This window comes from Pempheris klunzingeri, chromosome 13, assembly GCF_042242105.1.
Source record: "Pempheris klunzingeri isolate RE-2024b chromosome 13, fPemKlu1.hap1, whole genome shotgun sequence".
Taxonomy (NCBI): Eukaryota; Metazoa; Chordata; class Actinopteri; order Acropomatiformes; family Pempheridae; genus Pempheris; species Pempheris klunzingeri.
This window is the reverse complement of record NC_092024.1, coordinates 21,887,808-21,909,701: the sequence shown is the minus strand read 5'-3', so window position 1 is coordinate 21,909,701 and position 21,894 is coordinate 21,887,808. Positions and strand designations below refer to the sequence as shown.

The following is a 21,894-nucleotide window of genomic DNA, read 5'->3' as shown; positions in this document are numbered from 1 at the left end:
GTCACATGCTCATCTTTTTATCCTTTGGTTTGACTCATTCCTCAGTGTGAGAAACATTGGCATCTTTTGAGTGGAAAGCCAGTGATTACACATAAAATGTGTACTTCTGGTTGTTAATGTTACTAATGGTGCACAAGTCTTTCCATGCGTTTCTTATTCCAGTTCTTTTCCTATTTGCCCCAAATAAATCGCTGTTACTGCCGTAGACACATGACAATGTTGCAGCATACTATTTAAACCTCTGATTTAGGTGCAACAGCCACATTGGCATCTACCACTCTCCCAGGGAGGATTCATGAGCCGCAAATTATGGAAGCAAACATGAAGATAAAAGCATAAATCTGAAGTTTGCTCACGTAATGCTCTAGTTACAGTTAATATACTCAACCACTTGAGCATATAGTCCCCTCTATAATGTTTGGGACAAGATTATATTTGTCTCATAACTCCACAGTTTCATGTTTCTAATCAGACACTTGTGGACAAAGTCACTCACTGAGAGAAAAAGCCGATATAAGACAATAGCTATATGATATCAGATGAATGCTAAAAGCCTACTCCTCACTTGTTTCAGTAAACATTTCCTAATGAATTAATGATCTCAGTCTCAGCCGACTCCGACAGCTTCACGTCTTAAGTACAGCGTGATGTTCGTTTAGTAAATTATGGCCCATTTTATTTTATTGCCTTAACTTGACCACTTCTGGCTCCAAAATCAAGATAACAGCCAAGATGGCGACTGTTGAAATTCTCAATTCGAGGCTTCAAAGCGGCACAGAGCAATCAGTGATGTCACGGTGGCTCTGTCCAAAGCTTCATGGGTAAAACAAAAAAATCTTTTCATAGCTCAATTTGTTTACAGATTAAATAAACAAGATACAACTTGTTAATTACTGATCTTTGCTGTTTTGGCAAAACGTTTGGCAAGCTGTTTCGATCACTTTACAAATGTTATGCTACACTAATTGCTCCTGGCACCAGCTCCACACACACACACACAACTGTTCTATTGATCTTCTCATGTGACTCTTGAAAAGAAAGCAAATAAGCATACATCCCAAAATATGGAGCTATTCCTTTAATGTACGTTCTGTCATGCTTTCCTTGCTGTTTAACTATCAGCCCGACTCTGGTTTTACAACACAGAATATGTTGTCTTTTTCAAATCCACCTGATAATATCAGGCTTCAGAGGAATAAATGTCCTGCACTGATGTCTAGCTGCTGCTGTGCTGTGCTTTGCTGCAGCGGAGAACTGTTCTGGGTACCGAACATGTGGCCAGTGTTTGGACCAGCCCGGCTGTGGTTGGTGCACCGACCCCAGTAACACAGGCAAAGGTCAGTGCATCGAGGGTTCGTACCGCGGGCCTTTCCAGACATCGGTCCCGGCCCCGTCCACGCTCCCCGGCCTGCCCGCCAACCCCCAGCCGGCCCTCAATGCCAGCATGTGCCCCGGCGAGGCCAAATACAATTGGTCCTTCATTCACTGCCCAGGTAGGGAAGAATGTTAATCATTTGAAAATGCAAATTTCTGTCTTGGAGGTCAAGATTGAATCAGCAGAGGCTGAGATATCACGAGTTTTAGTCTTTAGCGCTGAATGCTGTGCTTCCCATAATGCAACCCAATAGTGTCTGTCTTTAGACTCCCTCTGCCTTCTCAGTGCACACCTCCTTCAAACCCCACACGTCTAGAATCAAATTCAGGCTTTCTGTTAAAATCTGTTTTAAGGCTGAACTCCAAGCTGAGATGACCCATCAGTCGTTTTTTACTTTTGGAAGGCTACTTCAGAGCCGCAGAAAACATCATTCAACAATTTTCTCCGGCTGATTTGGGCTCTTTGTGACGAGTAAACCGATCCCCTTGTGTATTCTGTAATAACCAGAGTATCTGAAAACGTTTTCCCACTAAAGGGATTGTTACACTCATTCATTTCCTCAGATGAGTAGATCTAAGTAGTAAATTGTGACAAAGAAACCTGTAAGCAGTAAAGACTGTCAAAGTAACATTGTTTGTCACGTGAGGACCTGGCGTGCAGCACCAGCGGAGAGTAAATTAACATAATAATTCATTAGTTTGGGCCTGTGGCTGTTTAATAGTAAACTTTTTTTATTTAATTTTGGTGTGCGGTGTTCATTCAGTATGTGCTTTGTTTACTCTTTGGCAGCTTGTCAGTGCAACGGCCACAGCCAGTGTGTCAACGAGAGCGTGTGCGAAAAGTGTGAGGACCTGACAACCGGTCGTCACTGCGAGAGCTGCATCTCCGGCTTCTACGGAGATCCGACCAACGGGGGCAGCTGCCAGCGTGAGTATCCGTGGGCCATTCTGTCCAGCACTAAATCAACCAGTCACTCTTTCTGGCACAGCTTCATTTAACTTGTCAGTATTTTACAGTTTAGTTTTATGTCGGCCATTTTCCTGCTTCCTGGCTGCACAGTAAAGCGGTCCCATGGGATATTAAAGATTTATCCCGCTTTACCGCGACTACTGACACTCAATCAGACAACAAATCAATTGTCCATTCCTTTGACAGCTTAATTTAGCTTACTGGTATATTACAGCCACAGTGTATGTTTTGTGTGTTTTGTGTTTTTTGGCAAGCTGTAATTCCTCATGTCCCTCTGAAATATGTATTTGCTTGGTTTAACGTCCATGACAGCCAATCAGCAAGCTGGCCTCTCTGCATATCCTCATCTTGTCAGAATTATGCATTCGTTGTTCATGCTTCTTATTTTCTGCCTTCTGGTTGTATGGAAAAGTGCCACCCAGAGTAATTAACAGGTATTTTTTTGTACTTCACAGCTAATCATGACATTCATAATGTTAGTATGACTCAGGAGGCAGCGGGAGTATAACTAACAAGCGCACAATCAATACCTCAAAAAGGAGATGATGTACAACTAATCCAGATAACACACGTGTATGGAGATGGGGATAAAGTCATAATATGGCTTGTTGTGCTGCCAGCTGTCCCCCAGTGTTACACAGATTTCTACCAATTTCGCAGCTGTTTATGCCAGCAGGCTCAGTGTTCTTTACAAATGACATTAACATTCATACAGGTGTGATAAAACTGGGCCTCAAAATCACCAAAACTAATAGACATTTGGCATCTGTTAACGGCTGCACAAACACTCTCTTGGGATGCAGAAAGCCGCCTCTGATTGGATGAGAGCTGGAGCCTGTGTGGGAGATGCAGCGGTAAAGTGGGGCTCACCTCTGTGCTCAGAACTGGCTCTGAAGCTAAACTTCTAGATGGGGGGCATTTTTTTTTTTTTCCCTCTTGTCTTCACCTTGGAGAATGAGACACTCACCTCTGTGAGACAGGGTTGTATCTGGGTGTGGCTCGGAAAAAGATGGTGCCTGGGGACTCCTGGGGGTCCTCAAAGCCGAGGCAGCAATGATTAACTAACCTTCAGGGAGGGAGGGGGGTGTAACTTTGCTATAACAAAGCCAAAGCACCACATTTATACTGTACATATACCTGAACCGCTTCAATCAAAGATCAGTAATGAACTTTTTTACTATCAGATCTGTGGTCACATGTCTTCAACACTCTGAAGAGAGGAGCAGAATTGGATGAGGTGGTGCTGAAAGGCATTCAAGCAGACAGAGAAAGTGTTTAGTGAGGGTGAACCAGGAACATCTGACGGCACATTGGGATGCAGGAAACGTTCAGGAAAGCAGAATCGGCATCAAACCTGTTGTTACTGTGTCAAAGTGCATACAGGACATACAGGAATGAACTTTTATTGAGTAGAAGCAACGTATTTGTTACCTTTAGCCCAAAGGCTGAATGCTCCAGCAGATGTACTCAGTGCACATTATTATGATTATTGAACTTTGTCAGTTCATACTTAGACATTCTACAAAGAATAAAGGAGCTCCCATACATAATACACAAGAGTCAATCTTATATATATAATACAATACATTCAATATTGTGTAGCAGTGTGTTGTTTTGAATTGTTTTGTCCTACTGAGGCACTTTTCTGTTTCATGTGTTTTGTTCAGCCTGCAAGTGTAACGGCCACGCCAGCATGTGCAACCCTAACAACGGCAAGTGCTTCTGCACCACAAAGGGCATCAAAGGAGATCGCTGCCACCTGTGAGTTCCACCTTTTCCACCCCCGTGTCCTTTTCTTTCCACCTCTGTCCTGCCTCTGTGCTTTCACATGTTCATCTCCACTTGGGCTCTGCTGTCGGTAGGAAGACCTTGAGATGGCCCAGGAACTGTCAGGTTAAAACACAAGGTTGTGTAATCAACTTCCAAACTAATCTGAATAAGAGCCAGGTGATTTTACTTGCTAATTGTTGCATTGTGGTTGTATGCTGAAGTAAATCACTGGAGAACAATCAGCAGCTCATCACTGTCCTCTGTAATGCTGGAAGCTACAGAGATGTGAGACTTGATATATAAATCTGTATTTGCATGTTTTCAAAAGCAGAAAACTACTTCTTGTGCGCACAAATGTTGAATCACTTCAATGTAATTTTTCAAAGACCTGCAAGGCCACATGTTAATAGTTTGAGAAGAAAACACTCTGTACCCTCCATGTCCTTTGTTTTGGCACACTAAAGTAGCAGCTGTTCATTAGTTCTCCCAGCGCTGAACGTCTTAACCCTGACCTTCATTAGCATAGGGCTTCCCAAAACCCATTAAAAATTGAGATACAGTGTCAGAAGTGAGTGGTCATCTTCGTGAAAATTAGGCTTTTCTTTTCATCATTTTACATTTCTGAAGTGTTTGTAGTTAGAAGGTGTCTGTCGGTGATGTCTTTCAGCCTCTCCGTCTCTGTTTTTCTTCTCATTGTGGTACTGCTTTTGCTGACTGAAGGTCAAGACTGTCAACTCTGAGCTATCAGCTCCATGTGTGATCTGTAGATTCTGCTTTCTCTTTGTTTTTATCAGCAATTAAGTCCTCCTAATTCACCTCTCTCCCTGTCTGCCTGCTTGTCTTCCCTCATGTTCTGTCTCATTTCCATTCGTGTGCCCCCCCACCTCTCTCTTTCAGGTGTGAAGTCGAGAATCGTTACCAAGGCAACCCTCTCAAAGGAACATGCTACTGTAAGTGGTGGAATTCCAATTACCAACTTAAATGTGTATGTGTGTGCGTGTGTGTGTGTCTATAGGGGGACTCAGGGGTGGGAGTGGGCGGGGGCCATTAAGAAATCACTGTGAGACCTTATTCATCTCCCATGTTCAGGTCAATGTCGAGGCAGTTACATGACTCCTAAATCAAAGTAGGTCTCAACTAGTTTGATGTTTTAAAGAAGTAACAGCCAGAGGAGAAAAAGTTCTTTTAAACAAGTCACAGGTGGTGGGAATTTGAAAGTGAGATTAAAGTGAAATGTAGTGCAGCTTCTCAAGGACCGTCTGCAGATTATTTGCTGTTTTATATTATTATAAACTGCTCAAAGAAATGAAGGGAACATTTAATCATCACAGTATAATACCAAGTCAATTAAACTCCAGGGACAGGGCGCATAGGATGGCTTCAGCCCAGCAGCAGGGACGGTATCTGCTCCTTTTGTGAGAGGAGGAACAGGAGGAGCGCTGCCAGAGCCAGCAGGCTACCGCTGTGCATGTTTCTGGGCTCCTCCTGGTGCAGGACAATGCCCGGCCTCATGTGGCCAGAGTGCGTAGGCAGCTCCTGGATGACGAAGGCACTGATGCCTTTCACTGGCCCTCATGTTCCCCAGACCTGAATCCAACTGAGAACCTTTGGGATGTCATGTATCAGTGCATCCGACGTGGCCAAGTAATATCCACAGACTGTCCAGGAGCTCAGTGATGCCCTGATCCAGGTCTGGGGAGGAACCCCCTCCCCCCCAGTACGCCATCCACCGTCTCATCAGGAGTGTGCCCAGACATTGTTGGGAGTGCATACAGGCATGTGGGGACCATACACACTTCTGAGTCACATTACGAGTTGGATTTTGGTTTTCATCGAGCTCTGATGTGTGATTTAAGTGCTCCCTTAATTTTTTTTGAGCAGCGTAGATTGAATTTCTGTGGGTGTTGGACTGTTGGGACAAAACAAGACGTCACTTCTGGCTCTGGGATTCTGATATTTTGGAGATCAACTGATTAAATCAGTAATGAAAACACTGTAATAATGTTTAGGTGGTTTTTATTGGACTGCCCCAACAACAGGAGGCAGAGAGAGACCTCAAAGTGGGAAGATGAATTGATACTTTCTTTGCTTTTCACAGTATGTGCTGGACATTACTGTGTGCCAGCAGTTCCAAACACTGGTTGAGTGGTTCAACTCAGCCTCATTGTGTGTGTGTGTCTCCTGTGTAACGGAGGTATTAACACCCCAAAGGTTAAAATGTTTCTCGGTGGCAGCTGTTGTTTTCCCACAATGAGGTGAACCAGCATGAAAAGGTTTATGAAACTTTGGAGTAGAGTAGCTGGTAATTGTGAAAGGAAATGAGTTTTGTTGTTCAGGTCAGTGCTTCATGCTGTCATCATTGGTGTTTGCGAGCTCGCTGACTTTTTATATACAGTATTGTTGTGGTATAGTTCCAGTCATCTCCGGCTGACGTTTAATGCAGGTTTGCAGTCAGCCGTGTAGCCCAGCCTCTCATGACCTTCAGTGCAGATATAGACATCACACACGAAAATGTTCAGGTCCATCCAAAAAAAAAAATCAATAGAATTTTCGGAATAGAGAAGAACGAGGATCTGCGTGATTTCCTGCCCCGGGGCGCTGTGTGAAAACATGTTCTTGTGTGACTTTCAAACTAAACTAATCGAGCTATTCTTCTTCTTCTTCTTTTGTAATCCCCACCACGCTCTCCCACACCGCCGGCTCGATCACTTCAAACAGACACACTCCTCATCGACTACCAGTTCACCTTCAGCCTGTCGCAGGAGGACGACCGCTACTACACCGCCATCAACTTCGTGGCCACACCTGAGGAGGTATGTCTCTGACAGTGAACGCCCCACCGTCACAGCAGCTGTCACTCTTATTAGGATTAAAGATTGTGTAGTCAGCACCACATGATGATGATGGTGATTATTTTTTTTCTTCTTTCTCCTCCGTCAGTTGTTGTCAAACAAGTTTGTGCTGAGGACACTTTTACCTTCACCATTTTAGTGACGATAATTAACAGTGAATGACACATAAAAGTAATAATGAGAAAGTTAGTCAAGATCTTTTTTTTTTTTTCAGAGACTTATGCACAAGAACAAATATAATATGTTGCTGTAGAGTAGTAGAGCTTCTGCAAAGAGTTTTTATTGTTCTATTTATTTTACTTTGTACCTTTTTCTTTTTTTTTAAGAACCAATTTCGGGGCCCAAACATTTAATCCGTCAGTTTATCTGAAAGAATTCAAATCAGTAAATTAAGGGATGCATGCCTTTCATTGGAGAGACACACGCACAGAGAAATTCACAATGCTTCATTCAAAGACACAATAATCCTTTGCTCCACATTAAAGAGAACAATCAGAAGTGGCATTCAAAACACTTGAATACAAAATATTTGTTTTAAAAATCAAATTAATCTTAAAAATTCAAGTTGATAACGAGCTCCTGCTTCCCCTCAATGCTCCATCAAGTGAGAAACTGTCTAACAATACCATCCAAAGCTAACAGCACTAAAATTGGTGTGTTTTATTATTTTCTCTTCTGCCAGTGATGAGCGCAGACATTAGTGACTCAGTCACACAGATGTTTTCCCAGCAACTGAAAGCTTGTCCAGTCCTGCTTACCTGGCTGCAGCATCTGGAGCTGAAACTGAAACACAAGGCTCTGATTTAATAATCCAGATGGTTTCGTTCCCCTGACAAAACTTTTACCAAGTGGTAGTAAACTCTGCAAACGGCGATGCCTTTGTCAGCCAGAGCTGTGCAAAAATGAGTCTTTGGAGTCAGAGGAAATGTCATTTTGACTATGTCTGGCTTCTCTAATTTAATGTATATCCAGTGGAAATGGGCAAGTGAAGACCTTCTGGATGATGATGTAAAGCAGCCAAATGCTAAATGATGCCTCAGAAGAGAAGATGAGTGTTACAAGGAAACAAAGAGAAAACTTTAAATATAAAATAAATAATAACAATGTCTAATTATACATCGTTAATAATAAATTAAGAAAATATTTAGAATCTTCATGATAGAGCCTCTTCCACCGTTCATCCTCGCCATATTTAAATGGTTGTTTTCGGTCACATTAAACATTAATCAGGTCTTGATTTCTACCTACTTGACGCTATCAAAGCTGATAACATGTTACAGCTGCACTAACAGTATAATAATACATATCATTTACATCACTGACTCTTGCTCAAACATTTGTTTGTCTAATTCAGTATCCATTAGCTGTGCAAATTTGTTCTAGTCTGTCATACAGTAACTGTTTGTACAGCTGGTGTGGGGCAGTGAGTCTGTATTTACAGTGAAGCACAGAGGCCTTGCTGCTTTTCTCTGGTTTGTCCTTTTCCACTGTGCATTTATATGGTATGTGGAACTAGACGGGCGTTAACGATGATGATGATGATGATGATACTGACTGCATGCTCTCTGTGTCCTCTCTTCCTCCTCAGCCAAACCGGGATCTCGACATGTTCATAAATGCCTCGAAGAACTTCAACCTGAACATAACCTGGGCCACGAGCTTCACCGGTAGGTCTGAGCAAACAGCCCAGTGGAGCTGAAACAATCTGATGAGGACACAAAATCAATCGCCACTGATTTTGATAATCACTCAGTCGCTCATCAAGCAAAAATGCCAAACCTGCTCTGGATCTAGCTTCTCAAGTGAGAGGGTTTTCTGCCTTTTCTTTAATACCACTTGAAACAAAAAAAGCAGTTTGAAGATGCAGTCTTGGGCACATTGTTTAGACTTTGTTGATAATGAAATGAATTGTTAGCTGAACACCTCAGACAGAGTTTAGTGAGCCGTCAGGTGACAGCTCTCACCCATCCTCTGTCCTCACAGCTCCAGGCTTTGCTTCAGTTTAATACAGCAGAGAGCAGTTTGGCTAAATGCAGGTTACAGCTAAGAACTTACTTACTTCTCATATGACTTAATTGTTGAAAAATATATTTAGTATCATAAGCAGAGAGTGCTGTCATGTTTGATTTGCTCCTCTGTCCCTGTCACGAGAGGTCTTTACCTTGTGGATTTCTTACTTGGTTTCCCCCCCGCCCATATTTCCTCGTCCTCCATCTCTTCATCAATAACCTCCTTAATATTCTGTCCTCTTGTTTCCCTTCTCCTCCCATCCCTCTTTTCTGTTCTTCTCTCTGTCCTTCAGCAGGCACCCAGACCGGGGAGGAGATCCCCATCATCTCCCGGAGCAACATCAAGGAGTTCAAAGACAGCTTCTCTAACGAGAACTTTGATTTCCGCAACAACCCAAACATCACGTTCTTTGTCTACGTCAGCAACTTTACGTGGCCCATTAAGATTCAAGTAAGCTTAGTTCACCCTAAACGTACAGCATGAGAATGCTACAGTAGAACAATTTGACATTGTAGTCAAGCTGCACTAAACATGTGTGACAAGTGTTTCTGCCTTTGAACCAGTCATCACACGCTTTGCTAAAACAAACGCACACACTTACATTTTGGGGAAAAGGTACATGAAGACTAACTACAGACTTCTGCAAAGTGTTTAACCCTTCACAGTCTGGGGTAAAACAGCGTCTTTTACTACTTTTCATTTTACCCATGTTTCCCATTGAAACTGCTTAGCTTGCCTTTCTTTGTGTCTTTCTTTTCAGCACAACCTCACCTATCTGATTCTACAAGTATTTATTTATTTTGACATAATATATGGACACACTGTATGTAAAAGTGCAAAAGAAACACAAAATCCGAGTAGGAACTAGTTGGATCTTTGGAGGATCGGGGGTCTGCGTGGACACCTCCTCTCGTTCGTCTTCACGCGCAGCATCCACTTCATCCTCTGAAAGGAGTCTTCCTCAGAATCAGAACGTTCTTCCCCACATTCAACATCTTCTAACTCGTAGAAGAGCTGTAGTGCGCGACTTTGGCTCTTCATAAATTTAGTGTTAACAGGCCGATCGACAAAATTCAAACACTTGTAAAAAGTTTGAAGTGTCCGCTTTCCAACAGTCTTTGAACTGAGCACCTGCGTGCTTGTGTCACAGCTTTACGTTTTCAAACGTGCGACATGTGACTTTGGCGCCGTGTGGCGGTCCTAGACTCCGAAGGGTTAAACCACATGTCTTCCATGTTGCACTTATACTTATGACAAACAGTCATAAAAGATGTGTCTCACATCATTTAGGGCTTCCAACCTAAAGTTTACACAGTGCAGCATTACAGCCAAGTCATGCTGCTCCTTCACATGCACAGTTCAAGAACAGCATGACTTAATAGGAGTGTGATTTACTTAAGTGTAACTGAGGACAGACTTTAACAGGCTAAGCTGTCATGAGTATTTTTTTTTTTTTTGGATCAAAGTGCAGCAAAGCTACGCTCAATTTTCACTGTGACTGGTCAGCTTGTCTGAGTTACAAACCACTTTTCTACTCTATAAAGCAGAAAGTTGGCTGGTAAAGTGGCAAAATGTAAATGCTGGCAGTCACCAGTAAAATTTGGTCAGTAGGGGTGGGTGGGCAGTTTCCTGTGCTCGGTGTGCAGGAGCTTTTCTCCAGTGTTGATGTGGCTCTTTGGCAGTGGTCGTGAATAGGGCTCTGTGTCTGCTGGCCTGGTAGCTGGAAGTGTGTGTTTGTGCAGCAGAGCTACGATCACAGCTGCCGTGTGGATGGCTACTGTCCCTCAGTACTGCTCTTACTGTAAGTCCACTGTAAACTCTTGTCAATGTAATATTGATCTTTAATGCCTGTGTTTACTTTATTTGCAAAAATCATGAACTTGAACACCAGGAAGCGTTTAATGAATGAACTTTTGATGCAGTTTAAATACTTTTTGCCTGTGGTGCTCTGTCACAGTATAACTCAGCTGATTACTTGTATATCAAGACAAGGATGTACCAACAGACGTCAGTACCTCTTGAACAAATTAGGTCTGACTCTGATCACACAACTGCTGTACTCAAATGCATCAGTAGAATATATTATACTCCATATAGCTTCATATCTACATGCTCACAGCTCTTAATAAAACAATTCAGTGTTTTTAAGCTGGTTTTTAACATTCAGGTACATCCATGGTTGGTACATTGGTGTTTTTGCAGCATGATAGAGGAGAGAGTAAATGCAGCATCAATACTAAGTTTGATGCAGTGCATAAATGCGCTGCCAGGATTGGCTGCTGCTGGTTTGGGAGCATGAGGTGCTCCAGGCCTGGCTTTTTTTTTGTGCACTCGGTGCAGCCTGTCTGTGTGCCTCCCCGATCAGTTCTGGATGTGATTTGACTGGTTGCCCTGTGCGAGCTCCTTCCCTCTGCCCTCCTCCTCAAGGGGAGAAAAAATCCTGCCTCCATCTTCCATGTCCTGCCCTGTGAGGGCTTTTAGTTCTCTCAGCTTCTGAACTCCAGCTGCTGCCAGTCAGCCTCAGGAGGACCAGAGCAGAATGGAGAGCTGAGCTGAATTGAGAGAGCCGTCCCCCCTCTCAGCCTCTCTGGTCCACCTCACCTTCTGTATTGGTGGGTGGGATTATATAGAAGTTCACCCCTGTCCTTCAAACTAAGGCGCGCAGGTCTGCTAGCGTGTCATTTTTCTTCCTTGCACTCATGGAGCTTTACCTTCGCCAGCGAGGTAACATTTTCCACTTTCTCTTTTCTCGTGTCAACAATTTTTTTTAACCATTTCTTCTTAATAATAGCCCTTCATTTTTCTTGTGTTGCCTTTTCTCAGTCTCTTTGCCTTCAGTCCTCTACTGCAGTGTCGAATTGCTGTGTGTGTCTGTGTTTTAATCGTAGGCGGTTGGTCCTCCAGTGTTGGCAGGCAGAGATCGGAGTGTTGGAAAACGGTTCATAAACAGCAGCTGAGAAAGAGCAAGGGCAAAGTGGAATGTTAAGTTGAAACACATGCTGCATTCAGAGTGGGCTGTGTGCAAGCTAAGCCCTCTCTCTCTCTGTTTTAGTGTGCAGCTGTACAGAGCTCACACACACACACACACACACACACGCTCTCTCTCCATCTCTATCTCGGCTGTCTCTGTCGGCTCTCGACACACCACCTCAAGGTTGCTTCTGTTTGCTTTCACATGGTCAGAAGTAGCACTAGAGCAGCATGCGTACCATTTGCAAGCGAGGTTGTTTTTGCCCATTTGAATCGACTCCACTTGTTGCATTCACCACTCAATCTGTTGCACTACATCAGTGGAACACATCATTTTACTCCCAACACAGAACAGTTCAGCTCCAGTGCTTGCAGTGTAGAACAGTTATCCTCCTAATAGGTATCAAATAAATGTACAAAACTTCTGAAAAGCACAGATGTTAAGAAAAACACATTCATATATTCATTGTCACCCTCCGAAAATGAGATCTTCTCCAATGGTCAAAGTGAAATCTTTGATGACTTCATCACCGTCGAGCAACTCGGATCATCAAAGCAAAATCAATTGCACTGAGATTAGTCAGCGAGGAGTTCTGCCACCGCTCTTTTTCCCTTTTTTCCTTTCCTGATGAAGAATAGATCTGAATTTAATGATGTTTGTAATGAAACGCAAATCCCAGACTAATTACATTAAAGAGCTGTGATCTCCTGTTCCGTGCCTTAGTGAACATGTCATGATATGGTAGAGATTAGAACAGCCTCCAATTTAATACCCTGCTGTGGAGTAGCAGCAGCTGTAGCTATCAGCTGGCAGGGCCGCTCTGTGTATCTGTGTGGGCTCGTGTAGTGTTTATCTGGGCCACGAATGGCTGCCTGATGAGTGAATGTTGATACGGATCACAGAGAGGTTAGGATACAAAAACTGTGGCTTACAACAGTGGTCTGGACAACCTGAAATCAGCCAGGTAGCTGCTATTTAAAATGGAAAAAAGATAAAATAAAAATAGATATTATATTACTGAATGAAAAAAATCCATGAATAAATAGATAAAAAAAATAATTAATGGTTTTACCTTGAATATATTGAGTGCAAATTAAACATTACAAAACTAGTTAAATAGAATTTTTTTAAAAGTTTACATTTTTTATGTCTATGTAACAAAAAGTATATTTAATGATAAATCCAACACTTAATCTGCTGTGTTCCACTGTTAAACATTATATTACATCCTCTGACTTTACATCAGACAAATGTTTTGATGAATGTTTTCAGTGGTTCAATCATTAATTTGAACAGCATACTTTTGTCAAACAGAAATTTGAAATTCAACCAGCTACTCATTTTCTTTACAGCAAATTTAAATTGATAATAATAACTGTGTACAATACTAAGAGCCTCTGTGAGAGCTACATGGTAGCATGCTGATGTTTGGAGGGCACAATGTTAAATGCTATAGTTTATATTAACACCAAGTTAACGGAGGCTGGTGGGGATGTCATTAGTTTTGCGGGTCGATAATGACGATAAATGAAAAGTTCCTCCTGAGGGGTCCACGAACGTCTGCACTGAATTTCGTGGCAATCCATCCAACAGTTGTCGGGGCCTTTTGGTGGCACTAGAGGGAAAGTTGGTCATCAACTGGGAACCATCAGTGACTGTAGAAGCGTTTTATGCAGCCCAGCCTATCTGTCCTACTGCTCTGTACCGGTGTGCTGCACTGACTGACTGTAAATCCACAGTTCTTGTATGGTTAAAAATATTAAAACTCGTAATCATAAGCTCATAGACAAAGAATATATTTGAACTGAAGTTTTTAAAACCTCTAACTGATGGCAGATTACTACAGAAGTTTGGTGAAACAAACTTCCACAAGAAAACATTAATCTGCATTTGGCTTGTGGCTTGACCAGCTGTCTGTGTTAGCTGAGTGCCACAGAGTCCTGCACAGAGCTCCTTCTGACAGACTTGGAAGGTGCACATCCGCACACATGCATACAGGTATCTTACAGACACATATTCCAGCTCCACCAATATTCAATCTCCTTCTGTCCTCTCCTTTTTTGATGGAACCTGTTGAGCGCCCCCCTCCCCCCTCTTTCACTGATAACGACACTTTTCTTCAAACTCCAATATAGTTCAAGCGGCTGTCAGAAGCCATTAAAGGCAGAATATTTCCAGACTTAATGCCCTGCGGCAGGCTGACAGGCCCTGCTGCGAGATCCTTTGTGGCACCTAAAGAGTCACCCTCTGCTGGGCACATAACGAGGGCGTCACCGGGGCCTCCTGCCGCCACCGTCAGCCTGCCTCTTGGTGACAGAGCACGACACACGGCTGACACTTGAGATTAGCTGCTACAATAACTGTTATCGCACATCTTCTCAGTAAGACCGCCTGCTTGTACTTTTCAAACTGGAATTATACCGTGATGACATGACGCTGATGCTCCTATCGTTGCCTTTTCTGGTGTTAGAAGTGATCACGTCGCTGAAAGGAGATACTGTGTCATTAGGAGAGAGCTTTACGTATCTGTAATCACCTATAGAAGTAGATGGCTTTGTTCAGGTTTCAGTGCTCCAGCTGACAAGGCCTCTTTTGATAATTCTAAGCTTTGCTCTTAAACGAGTCCCTTGCCACTCACAGGTTCATATAATTTCTAATAATTTCTCTTTAATCCTTTCATTTTTACCACCCATTTACATTCATCAGCACAGGAAGTAAAGTATTCTTTCCCGATAATTTTCTCTTAATTACAAGTACCTGATTGGCTTCTCAGAAATGGAATCATTTCTAAAAATTGCTCTTTGGTGAAGGTACGAACAAGACTTGTTAAAGTCCTGCTCATGTTGGAGAAGCACTGAGGAAGTGAGCAGGATCTGGGAGGTGGAGCCGCCGCTTCAGAGTATTCTGGACTGTAATGTCAAAGAGTGAGTGAGAAGTATTAAGACGCCAAAAATATTGTTCACGTGACACGTTTTTATCTCAACTCAGCCACTGCTATATTTTCTGTGCCCCCCAGTTAAGAATAGTGCTAAAGCAGTGAGTGGTTTAGCTGATTAGTTACACTATTTTGAGTACTGCTGAGTCATTTGTGACTATAAATTAGCTATATTGGAGCATTTAATGTTGGTTAGAAATAACAAGTAAGGATAAGACATCAAGGTTGGTGCTGGGAACTTAAGGTCTTTAGGGACGGTTATTTAAAAATTAAAACTAATCTTAATGGCACCTTTTAAACAGCACAAAACACTGAATAGATAAAATACTTGGTGAAGGCTCCCAGTCTGATTGACATGAAGCAGCTGATCTTCCGCCCAGTGCGATATATGTTTTCTCTGGACGTATTGGCTCCCTGAACTTCACTTCAGTTTGCAACAGTCTAGAGGAAAATGATCACACTGAGGATTCAGCCCTCAACAGTAATCAACAGCAGCACATTAGTGAGCCAGATGGCGCTGACTACACAAGTAAATTAGACCCCGGGCCGTTCACAAAACACACACACGCCCCCCCATCATCTCACCACAGAGGCCAATGCCTTTGGCCCTGTGTTCTGGTGTAAAGTCACTGTAGGTTTATACACAGTCTGACCCATCAAGTCTTTCTATGCATGTATTGTAAGTCTTGATCCCATATTCAGTATTCCTGGACTAATCTGACACGTGAACAGGTGGGTTTTCTGGCATTTGCCCTCCCACAATTCCCTTCTCCTGGAATCGTATGCAAATCCCTACTTTTCCGAGGAATAATAAGCAGGAGCCGTGCTAAGTTCTGGTCCAAGGTGTCACCGTGGAGTAACGGTGTGCAGGGAGGGGGGGGGCGTTGCTGCGGGCAGAAGCAGGAGGCGCAGTACCCCGATGCTGCCAGAGAGAGGCAGTGTTGTGTTGTTGCAGTGTGCATACTTTCATTGTGAGGCATTTTTGGGGGGGGGGGGGGATGCAGGAGTAAAGAGGAGTAGCAGCAGGAGGAGGGGCCGAGGTCGGGAGGTGGTATAACACTGCCAACGTTACCCCTGGCAACCTTGATTAAGACAGGATGTCGTTAGTACAATTGCTCTTGTGGTGATTACAAAGTGAATATTTCTGCCCACGTGCAGGAATGAGTTTTCTCTTCCTCTGTGCAGGCTGTGGGCAGCTGAGAGGCCCGTGTGCTGGTGTGTTGTCTCTGACAGGTGTGCAGTCTGAAACTGGGACAAGCTGACAGACTGGGAACCTCCTAGTAGTTGTGAATAAAATAAGGAAGAGAAAACCCTTGATAATCCTTAATCTTGAGACTGCAATTTAACCTCTGAACTACCCAGAAGTACGCACGCTGCAATGTATGCAGATAAAGGCACAGTTTGACGGCACAGTACATATATAACCCACAACACAGGCACAGAGCAGAGGCTGCGTTATCTCTCCTGCTCATTTGTGTGCCTTTTGTCACATCTACAAGGTCAACTCCAGCCTAATGCCTGCATGTTTATGAGAGTATAATGCTGACCTGTTGTTTTAAAACCCCCCTTATTAAAGCAGTCCTTTCTTTCCCTTTCTGTAGATCGCCTTTTCCCAGCACAGTAACTTCATGGATCTGGTGCAGTTCTTTGTCACGTTCTTCAGGTGAGTAGCTCTCCTCTTCCCTTCTGTCAGTTCACTTAGACCAAACCACAGATGTGTTGGTGTTCAAGTGGCAGCAGTTGCCTTCGACTGGTGTGTGTGTGTGTGTGTGTGTGTGAGTGTGTGTGTGTGTGAGATGCAGTGTGAACCACAGTGATGGATCACCGAAGCTGCTCTGCTGTGCCTGTGTGCCAGCCATTACTATGAAGAAGCGCTGCAGCTCACTGGCTTATAGGAGCTGGTTTAACTGTCAGCACGCACAAGCAAATGCACAAACATGCAACTCCCACTCTCTTATTTTATTCACCCACATCATGCACACACAAGCACTAACGCATACCTAATGGCATTTACTTGGTGGACCAGAGGTCTATGAAAAAATCTATCTGCTCTCAAATATGAATGTGTTACTTAGCCCAGATTCCCTTGGAAATGTGTCCACATTTAATCCAACAGCACACTAGTTATGTCGAACACCAATCATGTAGTACCACAGCTGAAAGTAGTGCATTCTTTATGTAGAATGAAGCATGTTGACATTTGAGTTAGCGTCCAATCTCTCTCATTATTATTTTTCTGGTCAGTGGGAAGGAAAAAAACTTGAGGACAAGCTGAAAGGTGCAGGTCCTCTGTATGCACTGTCATGGCTGTGTGTCGTCATGGCATCAAATTGCCTGCTAGATTTACACGGAATAGAAACAATGAGCTGAATAAACCTGCACAGAACTGAAAAGTTTGAAGATGATCCTCTCTGGGTTTGTCACTGCGAGTAGTTATAACAACACTAATAATACTTTTTACTTCTATGCTGGCACCTTTCATATGCAAATGCCGTTCTAAGTGCTTTACAAAATAAAAAAGAGCAGACTAATGAAATAATAAAATACATATAAAATGAGGATAGAAAGAAAATAAACAGTTATGGACAGATAATATATTCAGAGACTCTCATGTTAAAGTAATCTGTTTCAGTATTAATATACAAAATTGATCAGTGGAGCTTTCACCAACTTTTAGTCGCTTTAAGCTACTTTATTTGGTCCCTCAGTTCCAATGCTTGCTTGTTTGCCTCATCATCATAATTTTTTTTGCTTCAGAGCCGTGTTTCCTTGTGGGACTACTTCTTGTCCAGAGTCATTGCTAGGTGTTGTGGACAGGGAAGCCTCAGTGCTACTGGTGGCAGCATTAGTTGCCGTTTAGATTCGTTGTTGTGTTCTTGGCGTGTCGCAGACAGAACAGTGGCGGGGGCTTCTGTCTAAACTTTAGACTCACATTAGGCGGATTGGAAGATGCATTTAAGATCTAGTGGGGAACATTTCATCTGATAATAATCCAGAGTTTCCACTGAAATTCGTCACCATCGCTGATGGATGCGGTCAGAAGTGTGCTCACGCTGCACAGACACACCCTGGAGTAAACTCTTACATGTGGAGGAAGGTGAGAAGCCACTGACACAAAACCAATACCATCAGCTGCCATTTAATTGCTCTTTTAAAGTTCACCATGCATGCAGGGTATTCTGCATCTGCTGTGCATGTCACCCTGACATACAGTTCTGCTCTTTCTTTTGGGCCGTGATGAGAATCTGAAACTTTATACACATTTCTCAAGGATTCTTAGCAGAGGAACATGCTGCTTTGTGATGATGGAGACGCTGGTCCTGCTGGCGGGGCTGAGCACACGTGCAGTGCCGTGATGAATCCTCGGGCCCGCAGTCTTCGTCTTCAGGAACTGCTGTAATGTGTTATTGATTTAAAAATGAGAGGGACCAAAAATGGGGTCGACAAGAGTGTTCCATGCATGCCTCACTGCATGTGTGTATTTTGTTCCTCCTGTGTATTCTGTAAGTGTGTTTGTGTGCCTGTAACCCAGAGGAGAATTGTGGGAATTTTTCATGTTTCTTTCTCTCCACAATGGTCTGAAAAATGCTGGCTGTTCCAAGTCATGCTGTTTGTATTGATTCAGCAGCCATTTACAGACGGAGATTTGATAGGGCTGATTTGAAATATTCTCTTTTATTTGTTTTGCAGTCTGTCCCTTGCCAATACGGTGATGTTCGATAACCGTATGTTTAAGCATCGACGGAATAAATCGCTCTCCACACTGAGATTTATTGTGGACGGTCTTCAGCTTTAAAAGCTGCAGGACTACAAGTGCTGTTATACACATCGCTCTCTTTGCATACAAATGCCGACCCTGCAGTTACTCGCTCATGATGCTCATATGTTTATACACATACGTCAGCATTTGAATGTTTGCATGTCAGCATTCGAAGCAAGCGTGCAACCTGCGCCTGCTGTTTCCAGGAAGCAGGTATCGCTGCAATCCATGAACAGAACAACCTCTCTCTCTCTCTCTCTCTCTCTCTCTCTCTCTCTCTCTCTCTCTCTCTCTCTCTCTCTCTCTCTCTCTCTCTCTCTCTCTCACCTCTCTGTGTCACACGCTCTATCTTTCTCTTCACCTCCTTTCTCCTTCTCTCTTACCTTTTCTGCCTCTTTTCATTTCTGGCTTACCATATCCCCCCTTCTGTCTTCCTTTGCTTTCCTTTCCTCTGCCATCTCTGCCTCCTCTCCTTCACTCATCATTTTTTCACCCCCCCCTTCTCCTTCTCTCCTACTCTCTTCTTCCATCCCTTGCTTTGCTTCTATCCCTGCTTCTCTCTCCCTCTTTCCCTCCCCCTCATGCTGTCCTCGTCTCGTTCTCCTTTCATCTCTAGCTCTCATCTCCCCCCTCTGTTCTGTTTTCCTCCTCTATTCCTCCCTCTGCCTATCTCCCTTGTTCCATCCCGTCTCTTCCTCCCTTCCTCCTCTGTTTTCTTTCCTCCCAGCCCCCCACCACTCCCTCTGACTTGCTCTTAATCCCACAGCTCAGTCTTTTTTTTGATGTGTGTGCTGCCTGCCACTGATTCAGCACAGATGAGTAGAGACCTAAAGTTAGCGAGCTCTCAGCCTTGTCCCTGTTTGCTTCTGGTTCTTTGGGCGCCGCATTGTTTGTGTTGCGGGGGAGGAGAGGGATGCTAATTAACGTGGAAATTGTTTGCTCTTCTTCACTCTGACTTTCTGTGCGTCTTGAGGTCTTTCTTGCTTGCTCTCTGTGTTTTACCTCTCCGTGCCACGTTCCCTGTGGGGACAGATGAAGTCTGTGCCATCCCCTTATCTGCAGCACCAGCAAAGTTAGCCCCACGAGCATTCTCCGGCCACCGACCAGGACAGTAAACATCAGCGTTAATAACAACAAGATGCAGTCACATATTCATGTCCAGCTGTCTAGCAGCTTCTCACCTTAGGCTCGTTGTGTTGAATCATTTCAAAAGTTAACACCTTTTCTCCCTGTTTGAAGACTTTCACAGTCCCAGCATTTATCGAAAACCTTTTCATGAACGGTTTACAAATTTGAATGTTGTCTTTAGTTGTGAAAATTTAGTGCTTCTTTCCAGGCCTGGAAAAGCCCTGGAGAATGTGAAATTTCCCAAACAGTTTTGGAAATGCAATGAAAATGTATTCTTGAGCTGTTTTTTTTTTTTTTCACTCAAGCTGTCATATTTTTAATTTAAAAACTTCTTGCTGCCCTTTGAAGTAAAAGTGACCTGAATGACAGATTTCTTGGCTACATAAGTCCAAACTGGTGGATGGACGAAGCTAAAAGAGCTGTCATAAAGTGCAGCTTTTTTAACATTGCACGCTGAGACATATTTGTAATGGAAATATTTCTGCAGTTGTGGCTATTTTTGAAGTCTGCTGGTAACTTGCTGGGTGAGAGAAATGTAGGCTACATTATATATAAAGTCAAACGCCTTCAAAAGGGAAAAAAGTTAGTTTGTTTATGTTTCTGTGTGGCTTATGTTCCGTATGAAGCCAGTGTTCAGTGGTGCAGCAAAGCTGCATATGCACATGAAGTTAACCCACAGAGGTTACATCTGTGTGCCATGGAGAATCAATGGTACTTGAATATATAATTAACCAAATTACATAAGAACACTTTAATGTCCTATTCAGCCAAATGTTTATGTGTCAGTGAAGCAGTGAGCTCTGCAGTATTTACCAGCTTACAGCAGTGAGCAGCACAAGAGACAAAATGCTTTAAAGCAACTAATATTTCTGGAAAAACAAGGTCAAAGCTGGATGATAAAACTGTCAGGTTCTCTAACCTGCAGTGGGATCCCGGTTCTTTGTTGTGGGACCTGTGTATATTTTTGTTTTTTGTTTCTGATGGATACATCAGAGAAGAGAGTTTCTGAGCTGCTCTTCTAGAACACTGACCACACGTTGGCCCACTGTGCTGTTTACTTCTTAAAAACTTGACTTAACCCTCTAATCGTCAGCGTGACACTGATGCGTGATGTCCCAGAAAATTCTGCTTCCCCTGAGAGTGTACCTCCTTGGCACATCCGTGCTGCTTGACAGCTAATATTAAAATAACTTGTGCTTTCTGGTGGGTACTTAGATCCAACGTGAGCGCTTATATATATTTTTAGTACATGACTGGTCCCAGTGGGAAGTGAAGCCCTGATGTTGGCAGCATTGTGCACCCGAAAGTGTCACTAGTCAAACATACTTGAATCTGTTTCTCTCTTAAAGAATAAGTTCTGAATGGAGTGTATAATGTCACAATACCCTCATGCCATATGTATGTTTAAAGAGTTATGGGGAGATGTAGTCATCCCTTGTCTCCACATTGACTCCATATTGATCTTGGTGGTCTGACTACACTGGAAGGAAATCTAGTTGTTTTGCATTATTCAATGCAACAATACATTCTTAAAGTTCACCTGAAGCTAATATGAGGTTTCAGTGCACTCACTGACACATTCGTATAGTCAAAATATCTGGACTCAGCTGCACTGAATGCACCTTTGTGGTGAAAACTACCAACGAGTGAGCATTTGAACGAGACCTCAGCCAAGAATTTAATTTTCCTTATTGCATCAGCTCATAAAATTACTGTTACTTGGTCACAGCAGAGTAAATTTACCGGCGACAGTTGCCATAACCGGTGAAATCAACAGGCCCTGAAGTTACACTTGCTACAGCTTCGTAAGAAATGTAGTAAATTATCATTAAAAGCGTGGTTCTTGCGCACAATGTGTCTAGTCTTTTATGTGATGACAGACGTTATGTAGGCCAACATAGAGTGGTTGGTATTTGTTGCAGATGCTAAGATCGCTCCAAACTATGTCCAGACTGGTTTGTGGTTGACCTGAGACAGACTGAGTGTGATATTACCCTTTGTGTGAAACAAAAAAACCAGAGATCCACACAGAGCTCATGTGAATTAACACCAGGCAGCCTCAACAAGCTCGAACAACGTCACCCTCTTTGAGATGATAGAATTATTAGAAAACACATTTAAAAA

The 21,894-nt window shown here is 43.1% G+C and overlaps 1 protein-coding gene across 1 annotated transcript in view; it reads left to right on the top strand.

Annotated features, from left to right (window-relative positions):
* Window positions 1-21,894, top strand: part of atrn (attractin) — a 112,174-nt gene that overhangs the window by 40,686 nt on the left and 49,594 nt on the right. Inside the window, exons 18-25 of the mRNA XM_070841789.1 lie at window positions 1,248-1,493; window positions 2,165-2,302; window positions 4,012-4,105; window positions 5,012-5,064; window positions 6,833-6,927; window positions 8,555-8,633; window positions 9,269-9,426; window positions 16,484-16,545. Coding sequence (XP_070697890.1) covers window positions 1,248-1,493; window positions 2,165-2,302; window positions 4,012-4,105; window positions 5,012-5,064; window positions 6,833-6,927; window positions 8,555-8,633; window positions 9,269-9,426; window positions 16,484-16,545 — 925 coding nt within the window. The remainder of the gene's footprint in view (window positions 1-1,247; window positions 1,494-2,164; window positions 2,303-4,011; window positions 4,106-5,011; window positions 5,065-6,832; window positions 6,928-8,554; window positions 8,634-9,268; window positions 9,427-16,483; window positions 16,546-21,894) is intronic.